This window comes from Bactrocera oleae, chromosome 5 (genome assembly GCF_042242935.1).
Source record: "Bactrocera oleae isolate idBacOlea1 chromosome 5, idBacOlea1, whole genome shotgun sequence".
NCBI classification, from domain to species: domain Eukaryota; kingdom Metazoa; phylum Arthropoda; class Insecta; order Diptera; family Tephritidae; genus Bactrocera; species Bactrocera oleae.
In genome coordinates this window covers 8086818-8112729 of record NC_091539.1, presented here as the reverse complement: position 1 = coordinate 8112729, position 25912 = coordinate 8086818, and the positions used below count along the sequence as shown (strand labels likewise).

The window sequence follows — 25912 nt, the reverse complement described above, 5'->3', positions numbered from 1 at the left end:
TAGTTACATATACGGAATGATTTCGCCAGGAAAATTATGTACAACGCTAAAATATTAGCAAATTTGCACTTTTCAATATGAAAAATTAAGTTTCACCCACTAAACACTTCCTCAAATACTGAATCCACACTATCGGAATTTTCTTGATCGTTACGCGCCCGCTTATAATCGCCACTTTGTCCATTTGACGTTTCCTTTGTGCACAAAAAATCACAGCCATTATTTTCCACGTCCGTTTTATTTAATTGTTTTCGTTTCAAACGCTCATGTGCTTTATTGAAGTATGTCATAGTACGGTCTTTGAAGATGTTGAGCGCTTGATCTGGGAACTTTTCGCGGAAAACTCCTACACACACAATGTTAGAAAAATGTATAAAAAAAAAAATTCACACTTTACTGTACCTTGAAAGACGTCTAGCATAGTCATATCCTTAATTGGATATTTAATAATTTTGTCAGCGTTTAAAACACCACGCCAACAAAATTGATTGGATACTTCATCTGTCATAATGAAACGCCAAAGTACACGACAAAATACATCAGCATTCTCGGTAGCTATAGCAAGTGTTTCTTCGTGCTAAAAGATAGTAAACAAAATACTGTAAATTAGAGCACACTATATGGTTGTCTACATTACAACTTACAAGTGCGTCACGCATTTCTTTGCTGTGGTGCAGCTCATCATCCAAAATGAGCACTTCATCGCGACTGTTAAAAGGCTGATCTGGTATTATTTTCATATATCGCTTTAGCATACGACTACCAGGTTCTTTCTTCAATTCAGTCTCAATTATTTGTACGGCCTGTGTTAGCTTATTGAGCTTGTATTTGAATTCATTGTTAGCGCGTTGCATTTGCTGAAATACGCTTTTCAGTAGTGTGCCATTCTCTAGCAATTGCTTGGGTGCAAGCTTATCGATATCTATGTTGGTTTCAAGCTTACCATTAATGTGTTGGGACTGAAGCTCCTTCTCTGATTGATTATTGTCAACTTAAATATAGTGCTTGCTATAGTTATATAAATGTACTAATAAAATGCTGTGCCAACTTACTTTGCTGCATATTCGTTTTACTTTCTACAACGGGTTGAGTTTCTGTTGGCTTATCTTTGAAATCGAAAAATGTATTTGTTATATCTGTTAGCTCCATAAGGACATTCGGATCATTTAGCACCACATTTTCTAGGTACTCAGCTTCGACATACATTGGTGCGTCATTATTGGCCACTTGTGCTGAGTTTATTTTAAATTTTTTTGAATCAGCAGCACCATCGTCCAGACCAACTCGCATAGAGCAACGACTCTCACTGTGTTCACCGGTGAAATTGGTTGTTTGCGATTTTTTATGCATCACACAAAGTTGTGCTGGTACATAGTCATGCATCTCTTGTATATGCGTCCAGAAAGCGTTTTCATTGTAATGTTCCTGCTGACAGAAGCAACAAATGATACAACACTGATTAGGTTCTGTTTCTGTAATACAATAATCGCCGAACTTTTGATAAATTTTATTATTTTGTCCAAGAATACGCGTGATGTTCATATTTTCCGGATAACTTCAGCCGGTAATTCGTTAGCTCGTTGGTTGCAACAACTGTCGGAAGAAATGTGTATTTTAATTTTGGAATTATTATTCTAACCGTTTTATTAAATTGGCAAAAAGCCGTAGTTGGCACAAAGAAATTGTGTATGATAAACAAGAGTTGCATATAAATTTGCATTGAACAGCATTTGCAGTGTTGTATTTGTGATAAGAATTTCCCAAAATAAAATAGCAACAGTTTTAAAGCCTTCCAATTAAATAATTTGAGAGCTTATGTATAAACGCGTTCGTGTGCTAAAATTTGAGTAATTTCTAACCATGTTTTAAAATTTCGGTATTTTATAATACCGTTAATTTCAGTTCCTTTTTTTCTATTGAATCATAAAAATTACTTGAAAATCATTATAAAATGGTAAAACTCGGTTGAAAATGTATGTAGATGTTAACCTACGTTATATTTTTATATACATATGTACAATTTGTTTGGATATTTTTAACTAAATAAAAATTTTCTGTTTACTATCGTTCACTCCAAAATATTTTTTGTATAGTCTGATATATGCAAAACACCATAACGTTCAGAGGCCACGTGTAAATTTCTACCATTCACCAATTTAGAATTTATATGCGGATTGTGAAGCTCAGCGATCAGTGTACTGCAAGCAGCGGCAGGGTCGCCTGAACCGCTTAGAGAACCCTAAAGAAAAACTTAATTAGAAATTAAAATTAATAACGAATGTGACTTCATACGCACCAACCAAAACTCATTGCCTGGCAAAGCGTTGCCATCCCACGCATAAGACTCCACAATTAAAGCAGTTTCGTGCTCCGCTGGCTGCAATACAATTTCAAAAAAGTGATATATACTCGTAATGACATGAACTATCTTAATAAAATTTTACCAATTTCTGCGCGGGATTGCGATTGTTTAGCAGTATTTTAATACCACCATTAGGATGCGTATTCGCTGTCAGTATTGCACCATCGTAAAGCGCACCGCAAGCGTTTTCTTTGAAATACGAAAAGTGCACCACGTCGATGTGTGTTAGGCGCGATGCCAACGTCAGCAGGCGTTCAGCAAAAGTTGCCAAAAATATCTTATATTGATGTTGTACTACACGCCAAACACCCAAGCCAAAGCCGACAACATGTAAATACACCTGCTTCTCAGCTAGAGCGCCGCGTACATTTGCCTCCAGCAGCAGCGTATCAAAAGAGATGGCATAACGTCGCTTCATCAGCACATTGTCGAATATGAACTCGGTATTCGGTACTTTATAGTAGCGTGGCGTGTCTAATGCGCATACCCGCTCAAAGAGTTGATCTGGCGCCTCATAGAAACTTGTCCAAAGCTGACGATAGCCAACAATGCGTTTATCTGCCTGCTCCAACTCACTCGTATTGTTGCCATAACCACGTGCTTTCGTATTTTGCGTGGGTGTTATGACTATATCCTGCCATTCCATCACATCTGGCACCTCAAAGCGTCCGCCAATCATACCAACAATCACACCAGACGGCTCAATTTTGGACTTATCCGCTTCAATGACGCCGCAATTGAAACGATTACCATCGTTGAGGAACTCTGTTTGCGAGGATACGGAGAGGAAAGCGGAGAGCTGCGGTGTAAAAAAAAATTAAATTTGTATTTTTCAATTAATTTAGTTATTTTTCCACTTGATTACACACTTTTATTTCATCATAACTCAGCACATGTTTCAGCCGCAAGTAACCGCTCTCAGCGGCTGTACCAACATCATGGAATCCGCCGAAACCTTCTTGTCCATTCAAGAGCAAATAACTATCATCTGCGCCCATAAAAACCACGCAACGCTTTTCGAGTAAACGTTGTACGAAAGCGGTGAGTGTCATACCTTTGTAGATGGCGCATTCGATGTCATTACCTAAAAGATAACGGTATATGTGTATGTATGTTAGAAGTGGTAAGAAAATTGTGCCAAGCTTATATAGTTGCTTTTGTTGCTGCAATAAAAAATATATAAGCAGACATGGTTATAAATACGAATACTTTCTGGTTTCATACCGTACCTATTGAAAACGCATATAAAATAGTACCAGTCGCGCATTTCAAGTTTAGTAGGTCGTTATCGGACCACTATGGCATATAGCTAACATACCAATTGAACGATCAAAATCAGGTATCTTAACGAAATCCCTGAAGAAATTGTTCAGATCAGAACACTATAGCATAATTGCCATACAAACTGATCGATCAAAATCAAGTTCCTGTAGCGAAAACTTGAACCTGTGAAGGGTTTTATGGCTTCGGTGCAGCCGAAGTTAACATTTTTGCTTGTTATTTCGATAATCAAACCCTGTTTGGATCGGCAAGTTATATTATAATACCCGATATCTTATGTTCATAAATAAATACTCATTTTGCTTCGCTGCGTTAGTTTAATAATACATTTATTTGATCTCAAACTAACTTAAAAACAGTTTCAATTTTAATAAATAATACTTATTTAAAAAAAAAAATTGCACAATTAAGTTTTAATAAAAACTCAAAGAAAATTATATAACAACAATAATTGCTGCGTTAAGCTTTATGCCGACACATGCACTCATTCAAATATATTTTTAACATAATCTGATATATGTAATACGCCATGCTTTTCGGAGGCAATGTGCAAATTAGCGCCATTCACCAGCTCCGTATTGATATGCGGATTATGCAGCTCGGTGACGAGCGTGCTGCAGGCTGTGGAAGAATCGCCGGTGGACTTCAGCATTTTCTAAAATTGAAACGTATTAGAAATTATGCTTAAATAATAAAATATACACTACTCACCATCCAAAACTCGTTGCCTGGCAACGCATTGCCGTCCCAAGCATATGAGACGATAAGCAGCATATTCTCCAGCTCAGGTGATTTCTATAAAAAAAATATAGTAAATAGTATATATACATATTTCAATATTACAGCAATCATCAAATTTGTACATGCATTTCTATAAAGAAATAATGATGTTAAAAAGCAGTGTAAATATATATGTATATGTACATATATACATAGATGTACTTGTGTGTTAGCAATCATCTCATGCATTAGAAAAATTAAGGTTAAAAACGAACGTCAACTACTTACAGCCGCCAACCCAAATGCTTCCGTGCAAATGCCCTCAACCAAGAGATAACGAAAAAAAATTGTGTTACCATATTTATGCTCACCAGCTTGTCTGCTGGATTGCGTTTTGACAAAAATGTACGTATACCGCCATCAGGATGTGTGGCCGATTTATAAATACCACCGTGCTTCAAATCGCCACATTCGCTCAGCTTAAACCAAGAGAAGTGCACCACACCCACATGCGTTAATTTGGGCAACAACAACTTCAAACGTTGCGCAAAGGTTTCCAGAAATACTTTCTCTTGTTGCTCGGCCGCGCGCCATACGCCCAAACCAATGCCAACCACATGTATATAAGCTTGCTTGCCTGCCGCCGCCGCACGTGCCTCGCTCTCCAGTAGCAGCGTATCAAAGGAGATCGTGTAACGTTTTTTCATCAGCACATTATCGAAGATGTTCTTTTGTGCACGCGCATTACCGAAACGTTTGCCATCAAGCGTCACCTGCTCATACAGATAATCACGCTCTTCATAGAACTGCTTCCATACGCGCCTGTAATCGGCTGGACGTGTATTTGTCTCCGCGTCGATAGGCAAACCGTAACCATTTTCTTTCGTGTTTTGTTTGCTGGTAATTATGATATCCTGGTATTCCATAACATCGCATCGCACAAGTCGTGCGCCAATGAGACCAATTATGACGCCATCCGTTTCAATGCGCGTTTTATTGCGTTCAATAACGCCACAATTCTGGCGATTGCCGTCATTGAGGAACTCCGTGTGTGAGGAAACTGAAAGAAATGCGGAGAGCTGTTTGGGAGTGTCTAGGTTACGTTTGTAGTATGCTTAGTAAAAGTATTCAGCACTTACCTTGATCTCATCATAGCAGAGCACGTCTACTAGCAGCAACGGTGGTTTCTCGCCATCCGTGCCAATATCCAAGAAGCCACTGCAGCCACGATGTCGTGATAATAAAAGATATTTATCATTTTTACCAAAGAAACTAACACAGCGCTTTGCCAGCAGGCGTTGCACAAAATCGGTGAGCGACAGCTTTTGGTATAGCTCAAGTTCGCGTTTATTTCCTGCAATTTTTCGTATTTTTTAGGTATTGGCACAAGTAATTATTGCTTTTTAATTTAAAAAGTAATTTTAAACACCAAATTCTGAAAAATTTATACGAATTATAATCACAATTGCTAAAAGCAACAATAGTTTTTTTTCTGCTTTTGCACTTTTTTTCGTTTTTCTCTTGCATATGCATTAGCTATGAAAAGACGAACTACAATAAATCACTTGGTTGAAAAGGAGGGCTAAATACCGGCGTATGCGTATATGTTTGCTTAAAAAAATTAATAAAAGAATTTACTTATATATATACATATATATATATAAAACAATAAAAATTAAAAAAAAATAAATTAATTAAATAAAAGTTAATAAAAGACAGTAAAATTTTTTTAACTATAACCACCATAACTTCTATTAATCTGCAGCGTTTGATCACTACATAACTGCGTTTATATATTTTACATTGCATTGCGAAATGTTAATCAAGAGTTATGTGTATGTTACCGGCATAATTAGTATATATGTATGTACGCATTAAAAAATACGTTTTTTATCTACAAGCACTCAAACTTCGTTCAATCAGCAGCGTTTGATCACTATATAACTGCGCTTATATACATATTTTACATTGTATTGCGAAATATCAATTTATTATTAAATCTGGCATATTTACATACCATATTTGCATTTGTGTTCCAAGAATGCTAGATACAAGCCCAAAACTCGTTCATGTATTATTGGATAGGCAGAAGCGATTTGCTTCACGATTTCTGGATGACGCTCTTTTGGTTGACTTATTACACGACAGGTATTGGTTCCGAACTTGGAGGGAGTCGGAATAATAATTTTAAATAATTATAGCTGTTTCTATGTTGCAAATGCATATGTACCTCTACTGGAAAGTTAGACGACTTCTTGATGAAGCTTTTAACATCAATATGGCTCACATCCGGCTTTTCAACCTTTAAACACTTTTGCAATAATTTTGTACCAAACTCTGTGAATTTTATTGTTGAACCTGGCTTAGGCCAAACCTCCTCAAAATCTGCACCGAAACTTGACATATTTGCTTGATAATTTATAGACGGCTTTTTGTGTGTAAATGTATGTTGCCTTGTTGTGTTTCTTAAATGACGTCGAATGCTTAGATATGTATTAAATTTTTTTAACAGCAATATAAGTTTATGCGTCAATGTGTGGTTTGTATAGGCTAAACGTGTTTTTTAACTTACTATGTAAACGTTCGCAGTCCAATTGAGCATTGTCCACTCATGCGTCGGAATTTATTACCCGGCGTTGCAATGAACTTCAGAGAATTTAATATTTCACAATGTGAATTGACCCATACATTTTCACTTTCATTTTTGTTTTTGTTTTACACTGCAGATTGAATTTGCTAATTTGTTTTGTTCTTTGCTTTGGTTGCGCAGTTAATATATAGTATATATATAATTATATATAAATCTACGTACTCTGGAGGGAAACGGAAAGTGGGTCAGAAACGCAATTTTTACCTGTCTATATGCAATTTGTAAACGAAAACTGACTGATGAAATCCAATTGGGAAAAGCAACAAAGAGACGAAACAGCTGATCTGCCGCGTTGCCAACTATTGTTGATTGCAGTAGAATATTGAACATTTTATAAATAATTTCCGGTTACTAGCTTTTTGAACGTATTGCAAAACATTTCTGTTAAATTAATTATTTACTGAAACAACAACAAATTCTTTACACATTTAGTGAGCGGAAATAACTATAGTTTTTTTTTTTTATAAAACTATATTGATTTGTAAAAGTTTGCTATTATGCTCACTTATATAAAAATATATTTTAACAAGGCTTAAATTGTTGTAAAACTTTCTTTGCATAATCTGCAATATGCAAGACGCCATATCGAGGAGATGCAATGTGCAAATTGTTGCCGTTTACCATTTCTGTGTTAATGTGTGGATTGTGCAGTTCAGAAATGAGAGTACTGCACGCAGCGGCAGGATCCCCCGAAGAAGCTAAGGCACCCTACGATAAATAATTTGCATATACAATATAATTAAAAGAAAATACTGCTAAAGTATGCGCATTAAAGCTTTTTCGCTTACCAGCCAAAAATCGTTGCCGGGTAATGCATTGCCAGCCCAAGCATATGACTCCACCACCAACATATTTTCAAACTCCGGTGGCTATTTCACAACAATATAGAAATATATGTATATACATACTCAATGAATATATGTATGAAATTATAAGGGCTTACCAGCTTTTCCGAGGGATTGCGATTGCTCATAAATATTTTAATACCTCCTTCTGGGTGCGTTTCCGACATCAACAAATCGCCATCCTGCAGATTTGACCAAGCGGATAAAACGAAATAGGAGAAGTGCACTACAGAAATGTGCGACAAATGCGGCAATAGCTGTTGCAAACGTTCGCTAAAAGTCTCTAAAAATATTTTTTCTTGCTGCGGTACCGCTCTCCACGAACCCAAACCTATGCCCACCACATGTATATATATTTGTTTATTAAGGTAAGCACCGCGTGATTCTGCTTCTAATAATAATGTATCGAAGGCGATAGCATAGCGTTTTTTCATCATTAAATTATCAAAAATGTAATTGGCATGTGGTCCTTTGAAAAAACGCTTTGAGTGCTGTGCGTTAACCTTCTCGTATAATAAATCCGCTTCTTCATAAAAATCTATCCAAATTCGACGATAATCTACACTACGTTTATTAGCCAGCGCTGCCTCCTGCGGTGTGAAACCATAGCCATTCTCCTTTGTATTCTGTGTGGCAGTTATCATTATATCTTGCCACTCCATGGTCTCTTTAACTTGGAAGCGTCCACCAATCATGCCGATTACAATACCCTCTGTCTCGATTTTCGATTTGTCAACCTCAACTACGCCTTCATTATAACGATTGCCATCATTTATGAATTCAGTTTGTGAAGAAATTGAGAGAAAAGCGGAGAGCTGTAAAAACATAATGCAAGCATCATCAATACATACATATCTATATAGACACTTCTACATTTCATTGGTTTTTTGTTTTACCTTAATTTCATCATAACTCAAAACATTTTTCAACTGCAGCGGTGCTTTTTCATCGTCAGTGCCAACTTCACAAAAACCACCATAACTTTTTTCGCCTGTCATGAGCAGATATTTATCTATACAACCATAAAATGCAGCACAACGTTTAACCAAAAGCCTTTGTACAAGTGCAGTGAGTGTAATGTCCGCATAAATCTCGCGTTCTATATCGTTACCTGCCAACAATAATAAATTTTGTTTATTTTTATAATTGCAAATATTAAATTATTTACCATATTTGCTTTTATGCTCTAAAAATGCTAAATACAAGTAGAGTACCCTTTCATGTATCAAAGGATACGCAGATGCAATTTGCTTTGTGATTGCTGAATGGCGTTGCACGGGCTGACTCATTACACGACATGTGTTGGTGCCAAACTTTGTTGTAAAAGAAAATATTATATTAAATATACACGCAGTATCTGTTGTAAATAAAACGCACTTGTAAAGGAAAGCTGTCCGACTGCGCCATAAAGCTTTCAATACTTATTTTTCCGTCATCTGGTTTATTGACATTTGTACACCTTTGCAGCAATTGCAGACCAAACGTAGTTAATTTTATCGCTGGATTGTTATGTGGCCATATTACATTATAATCTACACTCAGCACTGGCGCTGTGCTATCACTGGTAGGCATTAGGTGAGAAAATAGCGTTCGAATATTTGCCCACATTATACGGCTTGTTAAACGACTAGCGTATGCACACGTCGAGATATAAATGTTAAATGTTTAGTTCTGGTATTGCTTTGTATTAGCTGCTATAGCTAATTGCATCATTACTCAGCGGGGAAAACCTGAAAGAGCTGTCAGCTTCTTTAGATACACGTACACTTGTAATTTATAAATTGTCGTTTGATTTCATGAGTGTATGAAAACTGAGTACATGTATGTATATATGTATGTATACAATCAGTCTAGAAACTTTAATAAAAATAAGTTTCCAAACACTAATTAAAAGCATAAATAATAAAATTAATAAGATTTTCTGTTATTCTTCTATTTAAAACCTGATTATGTCAAATAACTGTGGAATAAATGTAATTATAATTGAGTTGTCCGCCAGTTGGAATGTAAAACAATGCAAAATGGGTTGATACGAACCAGCTGTGTTGATATGCGTTGCCAACTAATGGCCGGAAATAATTTTTTACAACAATTTTGTACATATTTTCCGTTTCCACACAAAAATTTAAAATTTTATGTAATATATTTTATTCACTCAGTGGCACAACAATTACTCTAACCCACACGGCAAAATACCTAGAAGTTGAAATCGATACGAAACTGAACTGGAAAATTAATAAAAAGAAAAGCGTTTATGGACGATTACACCTGCATAGGAATACTTAGCAGGAATTGCCAATAGACTAATTCCAACTTATGAAGCACGGGTTAGGTGGCCAGCGTTAAAGAAACAATATAACATCAGAAATTTAAATGAAATACAAACAGCAGCCTGTGCAGGGGTTACCGTGGCTATTAACGCATGTCCGACTGAAGTGTTTAATATGGTATGCTCCCGCATCAAGTGCCCATAGATATAGTACAATATATACTCAGAAAGTAGCAGCAAGTTCTGCTATTAGAATTAAGGAATTAGGAGGTTGGAGCCGGAAAGATTACGGACATAGCGCCATCCTAAACCAGCTAAACATAAGCAAATCAGACTATATTCTCATAAGGTTAGATTTCAATAGACATTTTCGGGTGATTATTTACTCTAGACGTGAGTGTAGAAGAGGTTTAGGGAGAGGGAGAAGAATACTACCTCTATTTATACCGATGGGTTCAAATTGTCTGCGGAGTAGGGGCGGGGTACACGCCAATGATCTTGACATCTCTATTTATATCCGCCTACCAAACTCAGCCAGCATCCTTCAAGCAGAACTACTAGGTATAGAGAAGCCCTGTAAAGTTGTATTGAATAACTACGGGAGGAAACAGAGAGCAACCATATACACGGACAGCCAGGCGGCATTTCTTGCCCTGTGGACACTACAGATCAATTCCAACTTAGTCAAGAAATAAAGGAAGGTTTTAAGCTCACTGGCATGTCAACTTCACGTGTCCACAAATTGGGTTCCCGGCAACAGGAACATTTTCGGCAACGAAAAGTATGACGAGTTGGCAAAACTAGGAGCCTTTCTAAACGAATACGAGTAGTACCATGCTCACTGGAAACGATCAAAAGCGAGCTCTATATGCATTTTGAACAAATAGCTCAGAGCAGATGGAACTCAATAACAAGCTGCATGATAATAAGGCAGATATGGCCCAAATATGACAGGAATAGAACCAAGGGCCTACTATTTAGGTCCAGAAATAGTATATACAGCTTACATAAGGTGCAGCTACTATAACGGGGCACTGGTCTTTTGGAGCATGCGCTAAAAAGAGGCCTACCTTACAACTGCGCAGCTGCAATCTAGAAGGGAATATAGAAACGGTTTTCCACTTAATCTGTGCATTACCAGCTTGGAACCCATCAGATACCAAATTTTGAATAGTTTATCCATAAAAATCTTAACGGACATCAAATGGTTTGAGCGCAACGATGAAACGGAATAACAAGACTATAAGATTCTACGATAGTGCCTGAAAATGGCGCATCCAGTGCTAATTCGGCTCAAAATGACATCATTTCTACCTACCATACTAACTATTATGTACCCTTGGATAGATTTTAACTGCCTCGTAAAAAAAAATTACAAAACTGGGTGCTGTTTTACACGAATTAACCCTACCTTGCCTTAAAGACAAAGAATAAAACAACAACAACTACAATAACAACAAATTTCGCCACCAAGCGCCAGCACGAAGTAAAAAATGTGTAATAGCAGCACAAACAATTAGTAGCAGCGGCAGCGATGTCGACCGCAGCGGCAACAGCGGAAATCAACAGTTGTGTGGCTGTCGGAACTGCGTTCGTCGTATGACTTTTGTGCTTCGGCATTGTTTTGCGTTTGGTGGCAAACGAACAAATTGCTGTGCAATGTTGTTGTTGTTTTTGTAATTTGCTCTGCAGGTGTGTGTATAACAGCCACTTTTTTGTTCTTGTCGAACAACGGCACGAAGTCAAGTGAAAGCGAAATCAGTGATGAAGCTACTACAGCAAGTCCTAACAGATGTTGTTGTTGCTGTTATATTGTTTTTACGTTAAAGGCGCAAAATTGTTGGTATGGGTCAGGTACAATATGGCGCCGACGACATTAAAATGGACGAGCATGACTATGCCACACAACTTTTGTAAACAAAGCGTATTGGAAGTACTCTTTTTGGATTACTTTTCGCCTTTTTCGGTGTGCGTTTTACTACAAAGAACACACCCCCAAAATATAAGAAAAACAACAACAATATAGAATAGCGAAAATCATGGCTCGTGTGTAAGCAATATTTACGTAGAGTAAAATCACGCATATGAATGTGTATGTGTGGGTGTGTGTGTGTTTGCATGTGCTGCGCAGCTTCGCGGCCTTCAACTGTAACTATCAGCCATCAGCACTGCTGACTGTCACCAATGACTGTTGTGAGTTAGTACACTTTTGAAATCCATAGGGATGCATTCGCACTTTTCGCACAAAAATCTAAGATTTTTCTAATGAAAGACATTTTATAAGAGAAAAAATAAAAAAAAAGTTTAAAAAGTTTTAATATCGTATTTGCTGGCGCAAAACTCATAGCAAATATTATTAAAAAGGCAAGTGAGTGCGTATTTTTTGATTAAATTTTCTCTTTTCCATTAAAGTGTTGGCAATCAACAAGTAAAACTGTTGACTATTTTCAGCTCCTTAAATGCTTACATCAAACGTTTTCATTGCTTGCATTTAAGTTTAAGCCATTGCTTGTTTGTATTGGCATATGTATGTTTGTGTGTGTGTGTGTGTGTGTGTGTGTGTGTATGTGTATGCAGGTTAAGAGCAATTTACGGGATACGCATAATTTAACATTTACCATAGATGATAGATACAAGCCAACTTCTCAAAGCTTATGAAGCATGCATGTATGTGTGCATGTGTGATTTACATAATACAAACATATTGACACAAAATGAATATCATACAAGTATATAAAAAGAAACAACGAAATTTTAATGTTTGAAATTCCCAAAATTTATTGTATAAATAATTATTAGATATTAAATAAAGGTGAAATTGTAAATTGAATAATATCTAGACATTTAAGTACATTAATATCAGTCAGTTAATATTAAAAAAAATCAAAAAACGTTAATTTTGGTTACACCATAGCTATAGGTTGGTTAAAAAGTTTCTGCGCTCACCAAGAAATAGCACTACTAGCTCCAAAAATTTGTTTTCTCAAGTTGGTACATCTGTCGTGAGAACACATTCAAAGTTACAAGCCGTTCTGTCATTTAATTATTTGTTTACAAGCCATTGGAAGTTGACGTGTCAGAGTATTTGTTTAATATGGAAAAAATAGAATATCCCGCAGTGATTAGATTTTTTATTTTGAAAGGTTTAAAAACGAAGAAATTTTATGAACAATTGTTAGAAGTGTATAAGGTGTGTGTATAAACGTGGTCGTACTAGGCTTGAAGACGATCCACGCGAAGGACAACCAAAAACCGCAACCACAACAGAAATCATTCAGCAAGTTCATAATATTGTTAGTGAAGATACAATTTTGACTAAGCGTGAAATCGCTAATACTATAGGCATCTCAGACGAACGAGTACTTCATATTTTATATGGAGAATTACATATGAAAAGGCTGTTTGGAAAGTTAGTGCCGCACACGTTAACAAATCAACAAAAACTGTATAGAAAACAAATTTCTCAGCATAATTAGGAGCGTTTTAAGCAGAATAAAACCGATTTCTTGCGTAGGTTTATAACGGTGGATGCGACTTGGAGCTACCACCATTATCCTAAATTGAAACAAGAATGTTTACAGTGAACTGAAGCTGGTTGTTCAGCTCCAAAGCAGGTGAAGTCACAACGATCAGCAAAGAAGGTTATGTCAACAGTTTTTTGGGATGCAAAAGAAATTTCGTTGATTAATTATCTGCAGAAATGTATAACAATCAACTCTGAATATTATTGCAGCCTCTTGCATCAGCTGGATGAAAATAATTCGTGAGAAAAGACTTGGTTTGCGGCACAAAAAAGTAATGTTTCATCAAGACTATGCACCTGCTCACAAAAGTGTTTTAACAATGAAAAAAAAAAACGAATTAAGGTACGAATTGCTTGAGCATCCACCGTATTCATCAGATTTGGCTCCCAGCGACTACTACCTCTACAGAAACCTGAAAAAATTCCTTCGTGGTAAGCGTTTTTTGTCGAATGAAGAAGCTATTGCAGTCGTAGATGTATTTTGCAGAGCTTCCACAAAGTCGTTATAGGGATGGCATAAAATTATTGGTGGATCATTGGCATAAGTGTATTGAAGTTAAGGGAGATTATATTGAATAAAAAAATATATATTTCGTATCAAAAACAGTATTTTTTCATTTCGAGCGCATCAGTTTTTCAACTAACCTATATAATACACTTCACAAATACAAAAGATTTTGTACAAGAACTTTGATCGGCCAGTTTGTATGACCCGTGCCAAATTTCGTGAAGATATCTCGGCAAATAACAAAGCTTTCTATATAAGAACTTGATATAGTGATTCGAGCTTAACTTAATTTCTTCGAAGATTGCAGCATTGCCTTAGATAATCATTCGTGCCAAATTGCATGAAAATACCTCGTCAAATGAAAAAGCTTTCCATACAAGGATATGATTTTCAACGATCAGTTTGTATGGCAGCTATATGCTATAGTTTTCCGATGTCGAGAGTTTCGATAAACGAGCAGCATCTTGCAGAGAAAAGAAAGTATGCAAAATTTCAGTTTGATATCTCAAAAACTGAGAGACCAGTTGGCGTATATACAGACAGACGGACATGTTTAAATAGACTCAGCTCGTATATATTTTATAGAGACTCCGACGTTTTCTTCTAGGTGTTAAAGCAAAAAATATTAACTAGTTAAAAATCAGTTAAGTTTAATAAAACTTTACTTAATAACTTCATTATTATTAAATTATCATTCATCTAATATAATTTTTATTTTGTAAAATTTTATTTTTTCTTAAAAAAAATAATTTTGATTAAAAAAATTATGGCGAAATGAATAATTTTATATTTAAACGCGAATTTTAAAGCGTAAAGTTTTCAAAAATTTTGGTAAATATTTAAAAAGTTTAATATTTGTAACAAAAAATTGAAAAGTTTAAAATTTTTAACAAAATTGAAAACTTAAAAATTAAAAATTGGCACTAAATAAAGGTTAGCCATAGTAATATTAAATATATTTTTTTATAAAATTTAAAACTTTCTGCCATTCAAGACATTTGCTTGCTTCTGATGTGCAAGTGTGCTTCATTCTGTCACTTTTAACACTTCCAGAAAATTACTAATCGTGTTTAATGTCGCTTATTTGAAGTATTTTTGTATTAAAGTGAAAATGAATACATATGCATTTTATACAAACATACATTTGTGAACCACGCACCGTTCCTCAATATTTCTTTAAAAACTACACGACTATATAAGGGATAAGCACAATCAAACAGCTTTATTTGAACACTTCCACTTATGCAATTTTTTTAAGTATATGTATGTATACGCATGTGTATTTGAGTACGTATGTTTTTTCATTTATGTTTTGATGTTCTCCAGTGGCCATTAGTTATATGGCATATCAGTTACAACGGTGCTTGAGAACTCTAAAATCACGAAAAATCGAAAAAATTACTTCTAGGCTACAAAATATATATATGCTATATTTTACATAGAAGTAAGAGTAAATACATACATATATACATATATATGTATATTTTTTCAATATTCAAGCCCTTTCAAATATGCTTGAAAGTCATGCAAATGTAAACACCAACAAGTAGTAGCCACTCACCGAGTACAGCCGACTTTTTTTTAGTGATTTATACTTCTGTATGCATCAGCAGCAATTGGGCAGGGCAGCACTTGACACTCAATTAATTTTGTTGGTATTTTGATGTTTGAGCTACTCAGCACTTCATTTCATTACTTTAATTTCACTTGCATATTTTAACTTGGTTGTTATACTAGTTTTGTTGTTATTGTTGTTGTTGTCGATTTTACTGTTTCGTAGCAGTAACCAACAGTAGTGACTTATGTGTGTAAGCGCAAATGATAAAGTGGCAGCAACTTAATGAATTGGAAAAAAGTTTTAGTGCGTGACATGGCGTATACGTAACATTTTGTGCACACAAGTAAGAAGTTTTGAAAGTTGTAGTTTTTTCCACTTTTTTATTTTAATGCTATACTCATCAGCTGCCTAGTATAGCGTGTAAAAGGCATACTTCAGCTTTCCTTCGATTTTTCAATCGAATTAATGCCGATAAAGGGCACTTCTCGCCCCTCAATTGCGAGAATTCGCCGCATAAATTGCACACTCTGCACACATTATGCATTTGATTGATGGTTTTAGTAGAGTAGATTATGTCAGGAGCAGCATGCACTCACATAACAAAGCGTATATGCTGTTAGAGTATAGGCAGACTCATTTATATGTATTCACACATACACATATATCTACAATATCTATAATTGTATCTGCACATGTGTTTCTATGGTTATGCATTTTTGTTGTTGTTCTAGAATATATGTGCAAAATTGTCGACAGTGAACTTCTGCTCTCAGCTGGCATGTGTATATAAATATTTCCATTGGTGTTGTACGTTTGCATGTACTTTAAGGATGTGGGTATTCACATAGATGCTTTTGGTTGGAAATTTGAATTTAATTAAGCTGAAAATTGTGTACGGAAAAATTGAATTTTCTTGAAATAAATAGACGAAAAATTATAAAAAAAATAAAAAGAAAACACGTTAACTTCGTTTGCACAGCAGCTGTAATACCTTTCACAAATAAAAAAGTTTTCCATATAAGGACATGATTTTCAACGTTCAGTTTGTATGGCAGCTATATGCTATAGTGAACCGATTTGAACAATTTATTCGGAAATTGTAGCGCTGTTTTAGAAAACAATCCATGCTAAATTTTGTGAAGATATCTTATCAAATAAAAAAGTTTTCCATATAAAGACATGATTTTTAACGATCAGTTTGTATATGCTATTGTCGTCCGATATCGGCAATGCCAACAAATGAGCTGCTTCATAAGAAGACAACTAAATTTTAAATCGATATCTCAAAAACTGAAGGACTAGTTCGCGTATATAGACAGACAGTCATAGCTAATCAGCTTAGCTGATTATTTATATATATTTTTTATAGGGTCTACGACGTTTTCTTCTGTGGGTTACAAACTTCGTGGCAAACTTAATATGCCTTATACAGGGCTAATTTTTAGTAATAAAAAATGTATTTAAAAAGTTTATTAAATTAAATTAAATATTTTTTTGTATTTATACAATTTTACTGTGAGTGTTTCTGTTCAAATTAATTATTTCTTAAAATAATTTAAAAAAATTATTTTACTTTTCATATTTTACGTTTTAGAAAAATATAAATTTAATAAAAATAATAAATTATTTAATCAAACAAACGTTCCCAGCTAAAACTATTAAAATATATTATAGGCATTTTTTCTCTTTTGTTTGGTTATATCTTATTTACTTATTTATTTATTTTTTTAAATTAAAAAAAAAAATATTTCACTTGTTAAAATTTTAGTCACTATTTTTCATATTTATACCATGAACAGGATATATGAAGTTTGCCACGATATTGGTAACACCCAAAAGGAAGCGAAAAGATTCTATAAAGTATATATTTACACATATAAATGATCAGCATGACGAGTTGAGTCGATTTAGCCATATCCGTCTGTATATACGCGAACTAGTCTCTTCGTTTTTGAGGCATCGCTTTGAAATTTTGCACACGTCCTTTACTCACCAAGAAGCTGTTCATCTGTCGGAATCGCCGATATCGAACAACTATAGCATATAGCTGCCATACAAACTGATTGATCAAAATCATGTCTTTGTGTGAAAAACTTTTTAATTTGACGAGGTATCTTAAAGAAATTTAGTAGAGTTTATTTTCCAAGGCTAAAGCTACGAAAAAATTGTTCAGAACGGGCAACTATAGCATACAGCTGCCACACAAACTGAACGCTCGGAATAAAGTCACTATATGGAAATATTTTGTATTTGACAAGATATCTTTACGAAATTTGGCATAGATTATTACCCAAGGCATCGCTGCAATCTCCAAAAGAAATTGTTCTGTTCGTACCACTATAGCTTGTAGCTGCCATCAATTCAAAATGCTTAAAATATAATAATGCGCATTTTTTTTTTTATTTCTTAGCTATTTACTTTTTGTTATTTTGTCTTATTTTTTTTATAATTTTGTCTTATGTTTTTTTATAAATTTTTTATATATATTTTGAAAAATTTTCTTTTATACATTTTTTTTTCTTTAAAAAGTTTTTTTTTTTAATTTTTAAATATTTTTTTGTTGCATTACCTTATTTATGGTGTTCTTTTACACATTTGTATGTATACATAGCTTTATGTATACATACAAATGCATATGTACATATGTATCTCGATTTAGTCGCCGCATTGTCTGCGACTTTTAATTGCTTAATGTGTCAGTTTGTAAATTGAATATTTTATTGCGACAATTTTACTTAAATACCATCACCCACTACAACAGCAGCTGGAGGCAGACGATTATTAACGCATATTGTCACATATAATGCATGTGCATCTAGTATGTATAGTTGTTGATAAAAAATATATATAATACATAAGATATATACATACATATATAAGCGTTAATTTAAAAGTATTGAATAAACGTATACACATACATACATAGCTTATATTAATCTGTATATTTATAAAGAATATTTTGGTGTTCAATTATTGATTGTCGTATACATACATGTACATGTACCGTTCAAATATTTTTGGTATACTTTTTTTATGCATACAAACTTACTTGTATACCGTATATTTGTGTGTGCACAAAAAGTATTTTCCGTATTTTTTTCAATAATACTCAAACATATGTAGGTACGTAAATTTTGTACATACATATTTATGTATTTAGATACTATGCATATCTAATAAATAGTAATTAATACAAATTCACCAGTCGCTATTTATATAACTCAATTTAATTGCAAATAATTACGCGAATAATCCCAACGACAATAAAGTGTTTAATACAACAAATAAGCGCTAACGATATATGCACGTACATACATACATACATATTTATAACGCGCATCGTCAACTCTACTGGCACATGTATACATACATATGTATGTATGCACGTAATTGCTATTAATTCACACATTTAATTCACTTTCGATTGCAGTTCTTATTTGCCGACACACAGTACCACAGCGCCTTCGCGTGCGCCGCAACAACCGACCGCCTCCAACGTCTTGCATATAGAGAGACCAATTGTTCCGTTAAGCATTATGGAATACAAATTGATAACTGAGGACCGTTTCGACGATGTCGTTCGACATTTATGTGACAATTTCTTCGCCGATGAGCCGCTGAATAAGGCGGCGGGTCTATGTCGACGCGGGGAGGGTCATCGAGAATTGGAGCAACTTTGCTATGAGACACTTAAGGATAATTTGAGTTTAATGGCTGTGAACGAGAATAACGATGTGAGTGAAAGAGCTAGTAAAGTGCAAAGCTATAAGAAAAAACAAATTTTTTAATTAATAAAAAAATTTTTTTTTTTAAATAAATAAATGAAATAAAAAAGTAAAAAAAAAAAAAAAAATTAAACAAAATAAAAAAACCCAATATTAAAAAAAAAATTAATTAAAAAATAAAACACAAAATAAAAAAAAATAAAAAATTAATTAATAAAGTAAAAAAAAAATGGAATAATTAAAAACATTGATGATGAAAAATAAAATAATAATACAAATATTAAGAATTTAGCATAAACAATAATATACTCTCTATATTGTTAGATCGCTGGTGTCCTGCTTAACGGTGTTGTCTATCCGCAAGATATCGTGCAGGCCCACGAGCGTATCGAGCTCAGTGATGATGAGCGCTATAAGAAAATATTTCGTTTATTAAATGAACATAATCTGCGTGCCAATGTATTTGGCAATTTCAGTGTGGAACGCGCCTTTGAGGTGCGTATGCTTTCAGTGGATGGACGCTTTCGTGGACAGGGTATTGCCAAAGAGCTGGTACGGCGCAGCGAAACAATTGCAAGAGATTTTGATTTTAAGGCAAGTGAAAATAGCAATTTTTATTTTTTTTTAATATTATTATGGAATATTTTTTATATAATAATTTTAAATATTAAAAAAAAAATTATTAAAAAATGTATTGTCTACTTCTCATAAAAATAAATGTCTTTGCAGCTCATGAAAGCCGATGCAACAGGAATTTTCTCGCAAAAAATTCTGAAGTCAAACGGTTTCAAAGTATTGAGCGAATTCTACTATGAGAAGTATACAGATGAATTTGGTAAGCCAATATTGCTGGTGGAGGCACCGCACATTAAATTGCAGCTGCTATACAAACTGTTGGAATAAGTTGGATACACATATGTACAGGTATGAAAAAAATTAAATGAGTTTAAAGTGAAACAAATTTAATAAAAAAATAATACAGAAAAAAAACATTAAAAACTAAATTTTCTAAAATCAACATTCTTAGGAGACGTTTTTAGTGATTTTTCACGCCACGACAAAAAATAAACTAAATCGACGGTATTGTAAAGAAGTAAAACACAAAAATGTGTTGCCAAAAGAATATATAGCCGTAATGTATAGTTATAAAATATGTACCAAAAGTTATAGTAAAAACACTACAACAATCGCAGTTATTTATGCTAATAGACCGCATTAAAATAAGTTTAAATTAATAGCACAGACAATTATTTATAAGAAATGCATTTTTATTGCCATAATCGCATATTTATTAGTATATAAATTATTTATTAACCAACTTTAGCGCAAAAGCCAAGCATTTAGGCTAGAATTAAATATAGTTTCAAATAAATACAAACAGATATACATACATACATACATTTTATATATATATTTAATAAAATAATATACGAAAAAAATTATTTTCTACAGTTTTTATAAAATAAATACATACGCACTGGTTAAATGTTGCAATAAATACTTTATAATCGCGATAATAAGAGAATTTTGTAAGCGCGAAGTTTCTACTTTTCTAGCTGGAAGTACGGATGTACTAATTTAAAGTTTAAAATTATACTTATAAATGTTAAAGAAATACAAATATATGTTGACATATATATATATATATGTATATATGTAAGTGGATGAGATTTCGTACAAATGCGTAGGTACAATTGTGTGCAGCGTGCAGACTGCAAATATTATATAAATAATAACTGTTACAATAAATAGTGTATTATGAATATAACAAATATTAAATACAGCTTAAAAGTACTTCAAATAATTGGTAACAGATAATTTATAAAATTTTGAAAAATTCGTTGCTATGCAGAACAACATACATTGTATTAAAAAATAAATAAAAAATTATCCAATTTGTAAAAAAAATTATATATACAATGCGCGTTTACTTAAGAATTTTGGAATTTTGCATATTTTTTGGCACAATCAAAATATTTTTTAGTTTTTTATTTATAGGTTCAACAATTGCTATTTTATAATGTAGCTTTAAAATTCCCTAACGTTTTTTAATTTTTTTTTTGTTGAGCGTTTTTCGATTATTGTAAATGCTTTAAAACTAGCAACTCTTCATACTTCTTTTTTTATAACTACAATATATTAAGGTGCATATTGTTCCCCAAGTTGATTTTTTTTGCAAACGCCCCTTGAAGCATTGAAGCATTCATATAAGTGATTTATACGTTCGGTGTTGCTCATACGACCTGGTGTACTATATGAAAGCAGTATATTTGTTGCACAACTTTAACTGCTTTTAAAGGAATGTTTTTATACAAAAAAAAAATCACCAAGACCTGTTTTAGTTTATTTGTTTTATATGACAATGTATTGCAAAGATCAAAAAACCACATATAAAATACATGGTAAAAAGTAAAATAAGTTAGGTCCGCTTTAAATTGAAAGCAAAGAGCTTCTTTGACGTTCAATCTTTTATTTTAGGACAAAAACTGAGCCTTCAGTTTCAGAAAAAGCAACTGGGGAAATACGCGACACCCTAATGTTAATGTATATTTTGTTTACTTTTATTCACAATTCTTTATACTGTATTGCCCTTTAACGCATTAATTTTTAGACTTTATAGACTAACTAGACACACGCACATACTTGGTTTCAGCAATTATACATTATTTGCACTTATTTTTTATCACAATATTTAGCTCGCCACCATTGACAAATACAATTTACGCTTTCTGTAAAACTGAAGTTGAAAGTGTTTTTGGTAAGCTTCTAGTACTTGAGCATGAGGATAGATGAATTCTTGTTTTGCTAGTTTTAGTTTCAAATGAGAAAAGCCAAGAAGGGGACGCACAAGCAGACGCAACAAACAATAGAACTAGCGATTAAAGACTGGCAACAAAAATGCTTTTGTTAAGCCGGTAAAAAAAAAAATGCGTTGGCTTAAACATTGTAAATACTGTAACAAGTAATCGTACCGATTAATTTTTTCATATCAAACTCTAAGCATTATAACAGGTCTTTAAAGGTAATACGTCCCCCTGTATACATAAGATAGCAAAACAGGAAACTAATTCTATCATCTTTTAGTGTTAATACGATTGTCTTCAATTCCGATAAATCAGTATGACATCTTCATCTGTTCCATAGGCTTTCCGCGATATATCCATTGCAGCTGCTGTGCAGCGACAGACGTCTTAAAGATACAAAACAAGCTATTTACATACTGCTTTAAATTTTAAATAAGTACACACTTACGTTCGTCCTGCACTTCCGGGTTGTGATAGAAAATCAGCTGAGATTTCAAATCGTAGCCACAAAGCACAATATAGTGGCCTGCATAACTTTGGGGTGTGCGTGTATTGTTAACGATACAAGAGAGTTGGAAACAACTTCAAATAAGTGATAAGAAGAAATAAATACATTCAAATTTTGTGCAAACTAAACAAACGTTAAGCATTAATGGGTGCAAAGTAAAAAAATAGCTACAAATTAAATATGTACATACATATATACATATATACCGGTATAAAAAATTGTTTTACAAAAAATCCTAACCATACAAGTGTCACTACCACTCCACTTACCCGAATTTCTCTAATACATTCTTTTTACAAATTTCACACGTCAGTAATGACGCGTTGGTTAACAATATCACAGGCCCTCGTTTTCCTAAATGCTGTAACAGCTCTTCCATTTCTATTGTACGCTGCTCGACTCGTACGCCATGTAGACGCGCTTCTTGAAACTTGCGCGTAACACGTTTTTCGTCCTTATTGATGATTTTCGTATAGTAACTATGTTCACTGTAGCTTGGATCGATACCCAACGTTTTGGTGTAGTATTCGTGACGCACTTGGAAGCGTTTTAGCAGGAAGCACAAATCTATTGTCCATGTGCTGGAACCAAAGCCTTCCTCCGCACAAATCTTATCGAAATCGTGTAATAGTACTTCACGTTGCGATGTCGACAGAATCATGATGATGCAGGAAATGCCGCAATCCCAATTGAATCGTTGTTGATAGTGTGTTAGGTTGTAGTGTTTCTGATCGGGAATGGCTAAAATACAACAGCAAATGATGAATTTACTGTTATTATGAGATTAATGTAGCTATTTACCCTCCATATTAACGTGGAATTTTGGAAAAGTGGTGCCGAAATAATTGAGGATTTGTTTTAACTAACCTTTTCTGCTACTCTTACGGATTTTTTATGCTACTGTCACTCAGTTATTTTACATAGCAGAACAAATGTTGGCAACCCGCAGTTGTGCGCTGACAGCGAAAGCAGCTGATTGAGATTGTTTTATAAAACGAGCTTATAATTGCCGGGTGCAAAATTGAGTTTTAATAAAAATGCAAAAGAAGCGAGTTCGCGTGAATAATATATTGGATAAATTGCATCGCGGTGTAGTATATACCTGTATCGGTGTCACACTATATGGAACATTCCTACTAGGGATGCGAGTGCATCGATACCTGACGGTTGTACGGCCCCAGCGGCAGGCGGAGCAGCTAAAAATGATTGAGGAGGAAGGAGTTGATAAAGCTAAAACCATAACAACATAGAATTATTTTTAAATAAGTTCATAAAATGCTAATAGTTGTATTTGTTAAATAAATGTTGTAAAAAATCATCCCAATCGCAAACACCATTTCTTTACGGCAAATATAGTGCAGGCACATATTGACCAACAATGTATTCGGGTTTTAGATGATGTAATAACTCGGTTACTTTTAAATATTTATTCAAATTACTATAAATTAGTAAATACTCCTTCATCAGACAAATACATATCTTTTATATATCAGTAAAACATTGTGAAAAGGTAGTATTGTGTTTAAATAATTTTAAATACTCATAAATAATAGATACGAATAAACACTACATAATGTAATAGATTAGGTCGACTGTCGGCATGCATTCAGCAGAAATTTGACGATTCTATGTTTCTTTTGTGCCTGACATTCACAGTTTGACATTTGCCGTTTGCTGCTCGATTCGTTCAGAAGAGTTTTTTTCGTTGCTTTTCTCTTTTTACTTTCTTTCGCATTTCATTGACGAATAAATTGCCATCGTTGCGAAAATGTCGGGCTTAAATTTAACCGTACGCGTGCATCCTGTGGTGCTTTTCCAAGTTGTGGATGCTTACGAGCGCCGCAATGCAGACTCACATCGTGTTATTGGCACTTTACTTGGTACGTTCTATAAAAATAAGCGAAAATGATTGAAGTAACCACGTTTGGCTGGGACGTCTTCACTCTCACTGCATTTACAGGTTCCGTCGATAAGGGCGTCGTTGAGGTCACAAATTGCTTCTGTGTGCCACATAAGGAACACGATGATCAAGTAGAGGCTGAGCTAAGTTATGCATTGGATTTGTATGATCTAAATCGCAAAGTTAACCCCAATGAAAATGTTGTCGGTACGTATTGATAACCCTAACCTCACTTTCGTAGTTGCTACAGAGTTGATGCTGACGTTTTCTTTATTCCTTTATTACACAGGTTGGTGGGCAACTGGCAACGATGTCACTAACCACAGCTCAGTAATACACGAATATTATGCGCGCGAGTGTAACAATCCCGTTCATTTGACTGTCGATACATCATTACAAGGTGGTCGTATGGGTTTGCGTGCTTATGTTTGTATACAACTGGGTGTGCCCGGTGGCAAAACAGGTTGCATGTTCACACCAATACCCGTTGAAGTGACCTGCTACGAACCAGAAACTTTTGGTCTCAAACTGTTGCAGAAAACCGTTGGTGTAGCACCATCACATCGCTCGAAAACTGTCTCACCCATGCTAGACTTGGCACAAATCTCTGAGGCATCTAACAAATTGCAAGGCTTACTCGAACTCATACTCAAGTATGTAGAGGATGTCATTGCACATAAGCAACCGCCAGATAATGCTGTGGGACGTCAGCTGCTCGACCTCATAAATTCCGTGCCACACATGTCACATGAACAATTCACACAGATGTTCAACGCCAACGTACGTGACCTGCTAATGGTTATCACATTGTCGCAACTGATCAAAACACAATTACAATTGAACGAGAAATTGACTTTCCTGCCAACAAATTAAAAGTAAACAAAACAAGAATTAAAAAAATAGTTTTAAATTTGTAATCACATAATTTTGGTCGCGGCAGGGAGTTGTAAAGGAAAGTAAGTGCGCGCAGAAATAAAGCAAAGGTTTAACAATGATGGAACATAGAAATGTTAGTAAAATATTTAAATATATTTGTATGCTGCGTGCAAGAAGGAAAAAAGCTGTGTTATTTATTTGCCGTTATTATAAAAATGGATGCAGTTGTAGATCGGAGAAAAAGCAAATTCTGTTTTATGTTTTGACATTTATTTAGAATTTCAATTTAAAAATAATTATCGTAGCACGAAACGATATTGTATTATTGAAGATTATATGCGCGTCGTAAGACATAAAAATCTTTTTTATTTTTATATATGTAT

The 25912-nt window shown here is 34.2% G+C and overlaps 7 protein-coding genes across 14 annotated transcripts; 3 read left to right on the top strand and 4 right to left on the bottom strand.

The window, feature by feature from the left end:
- Positions 1-20: 20 nt before the first annotated feature.
- LOC106625436 (uncharacterized) lies at positions 21-1716 on the bottom strand. The gene is made up of 4 exons (XM_014245259.3): positions 1053-1716; positions 645-991; positions 403-577; positions 21-346 (listed from the first exon to the last, which is right to left on the bottom strand). Exons 1-4 carry the CDS (start codon positions 1540-1542, stop codon positions 93-95), a joined length of 1266 nt encoding a protein of 421 aa, XP_014100734.3. The 5' UTR covers positions 1543-1716; the 3' UTR covers positions 21-92.
- Positions 1717-1961: 245 nt separating this feature from the next.
- LOC106625438 (uncharacterized) lies at positions 1962-7305 on the bottom strand. Of its 6 annotated transcripts, none has more exons than XM_036376888.2 (7): positions 6936-7305; positions 6594-6846; positions 6381-6525; positions 3232-3446; positions 2445-3161; positions 2297-2377; positions 1962-2239 (listed from the first exon to the last, which is right to left on the bottom strand). In XM_036376888.2, exons 1-7 carry the CDS (start codon positions 6974-6976, stop codon positions 2069-2071), a joined length of 1623 nt encoding a protein of 540 aa, XP_036232781.1. In that variant the 5' UTR covers positions 6977-7305; the 3' UTR covers positions 1962-2068. The 6 variants fall into 6 exon arrangements, with proteins under 6 accessions (XP_036232781.1, XP_036232777.1, XP_036232778.1 ...); XM_036376884.2 differs by lacking the exons at positions 1962-2239; positions 2297-2377; positions 2445-3161; positions 3232-3446 and adding exons at positions 3941-4298; positions 4355-4438; positions 4720-5442; positions 5503-5717 and having other exon boundaries at positions 6936-7257; XM_036376885.2 differs by lacking the exons at positions 1962-2239; positions 2297-2377; positions 2445-3161; positions 3232-3446 and adding exons at positions 3941-4298; positions 4355-4438; positions 4720-5442; positions 5503-5717 and having other exon boundaries at positions 6594-6828; positions 6936-7257.
- Positions 7306-7429: 124 nt separating this feature from the next.
- Positions 7430-9559, bottom strand: LOC138855592 (uncharacterized). The gene is made up of 6 exons (XM_014245261.3): positions 9236-9559; positions 9027-9171; positions 8755-8969; positions 7957-8673; positions 7802-7882; positions 7430-7721 (listed from the first exon to the last, which is right to left on the bottom strand). Exons 1-6 carry the CDS (start codon positions 9464-9466, stop codon positions 7536-7538), a joined length of 1575 nt encoding a protein of 524 aa, XP_014100736.2. The 5' UTR covers positions 9467-9559; the 3' UTR covers positions 7430-7535.
- A 2786-nt stretch (positions 9560-12345) lies between these two features.
- On the top strand, positions 12346-21349 carry AANATL7 (Arylalkylamine N-acetyltransferase-like 7). 2 transcript variants are annotated; one of them, XM_036376893.2, is made up of 5 exons: positions 12346-12491; positions 19147-19450; positions 19766-20035; positions 20171-20365; positions 20469-21349. In XM_036376893.2, the coding sequence occupies exons 2-4, from the start codon at positions 19253-19255 to the stop codon at positions 20342-20344; spliced, it is 642 nt and encodes a 213-aa protein (XP_036232786.1). In that variant the 5' UTR covers positions 12346-12491; positions 19147-19252; the 3' UTR covers positions 20345-20365; positions 20469-21349. The 2 variants fall into 2 exon arrangements, with proteins under 2 accessions (XP_036232786.1, XP_036232788.1); XM_036376895.2 differs by having other exon boundaries at positions 12346-12495.
- Positions 21350-21515: 166 nt separating this feature from the next.
- Positions 21516-23710, bottom strand: LOC106621286 (protein GUCD1). Of its 2 annotated transcripts, none has more exons than XM_014240069.3 (4): positions 23555-23710; positions 23023-23494; positions 22694-22779; positions 21516-22631 (listed from the first exon to the last, which is right to left on the bottom strand). In XM_014240069.3, exons 1-4 carry the CDS (start codon positions 23559-23561, stop codon positions 22543-22545), a joined length of 654 nt encoding a protein of 217 aa, XP_014095544.1. In that variant the 5' UTR covers positions 23562-23710; the 3' UTR covers positions 21516-22542. The 2 variants fall into 2 exon arrangements, with proteins under 2 accessions (XP_014095544.1, XP_014095543.1); XM_014240068.3 differs by having other exon boundaries at positions 22694-22827; positions 23555-23709.
- Positions 23711-23790: 80 nt separating this feature from the next.
- LOC106621287 (uncharacterized) lies at positions 23791-24071 on the top strand. Its single transcript, XM_014240070.3, has one exon. The coding sequence runs from the start codon at positions 23791-23793 to the stop codon at positions 24001-24003; it is 213 nt and encodes a 70-aa protein (XP_014095545.1). The 3' UTR covers positions 24004-24071.
- A 368-nt stretch (positions 24072-24439) lies between these two features.
- On the top strand, positions 24440-25684 carry eIF3f1 (eukaryotic translation initiation factor 3 subunit f1). Its single transcript, XM_014240067.3, has 3 exons — positions 24440-24633; positions 24714-24860; positions 24943-25684. Exons 1-3 carry the CDS (start codon positions 24522-24524, stop codon positions 25524-25526), a joined length of 843 nt encoding a protein of 280 aa, XP_014095542.1. The 5' UTR covers positions 24440-24521; the 3' UTR covers positions 25527-25684.
- Positions 25685-25912: the final 228 nt, after the last annotated feature.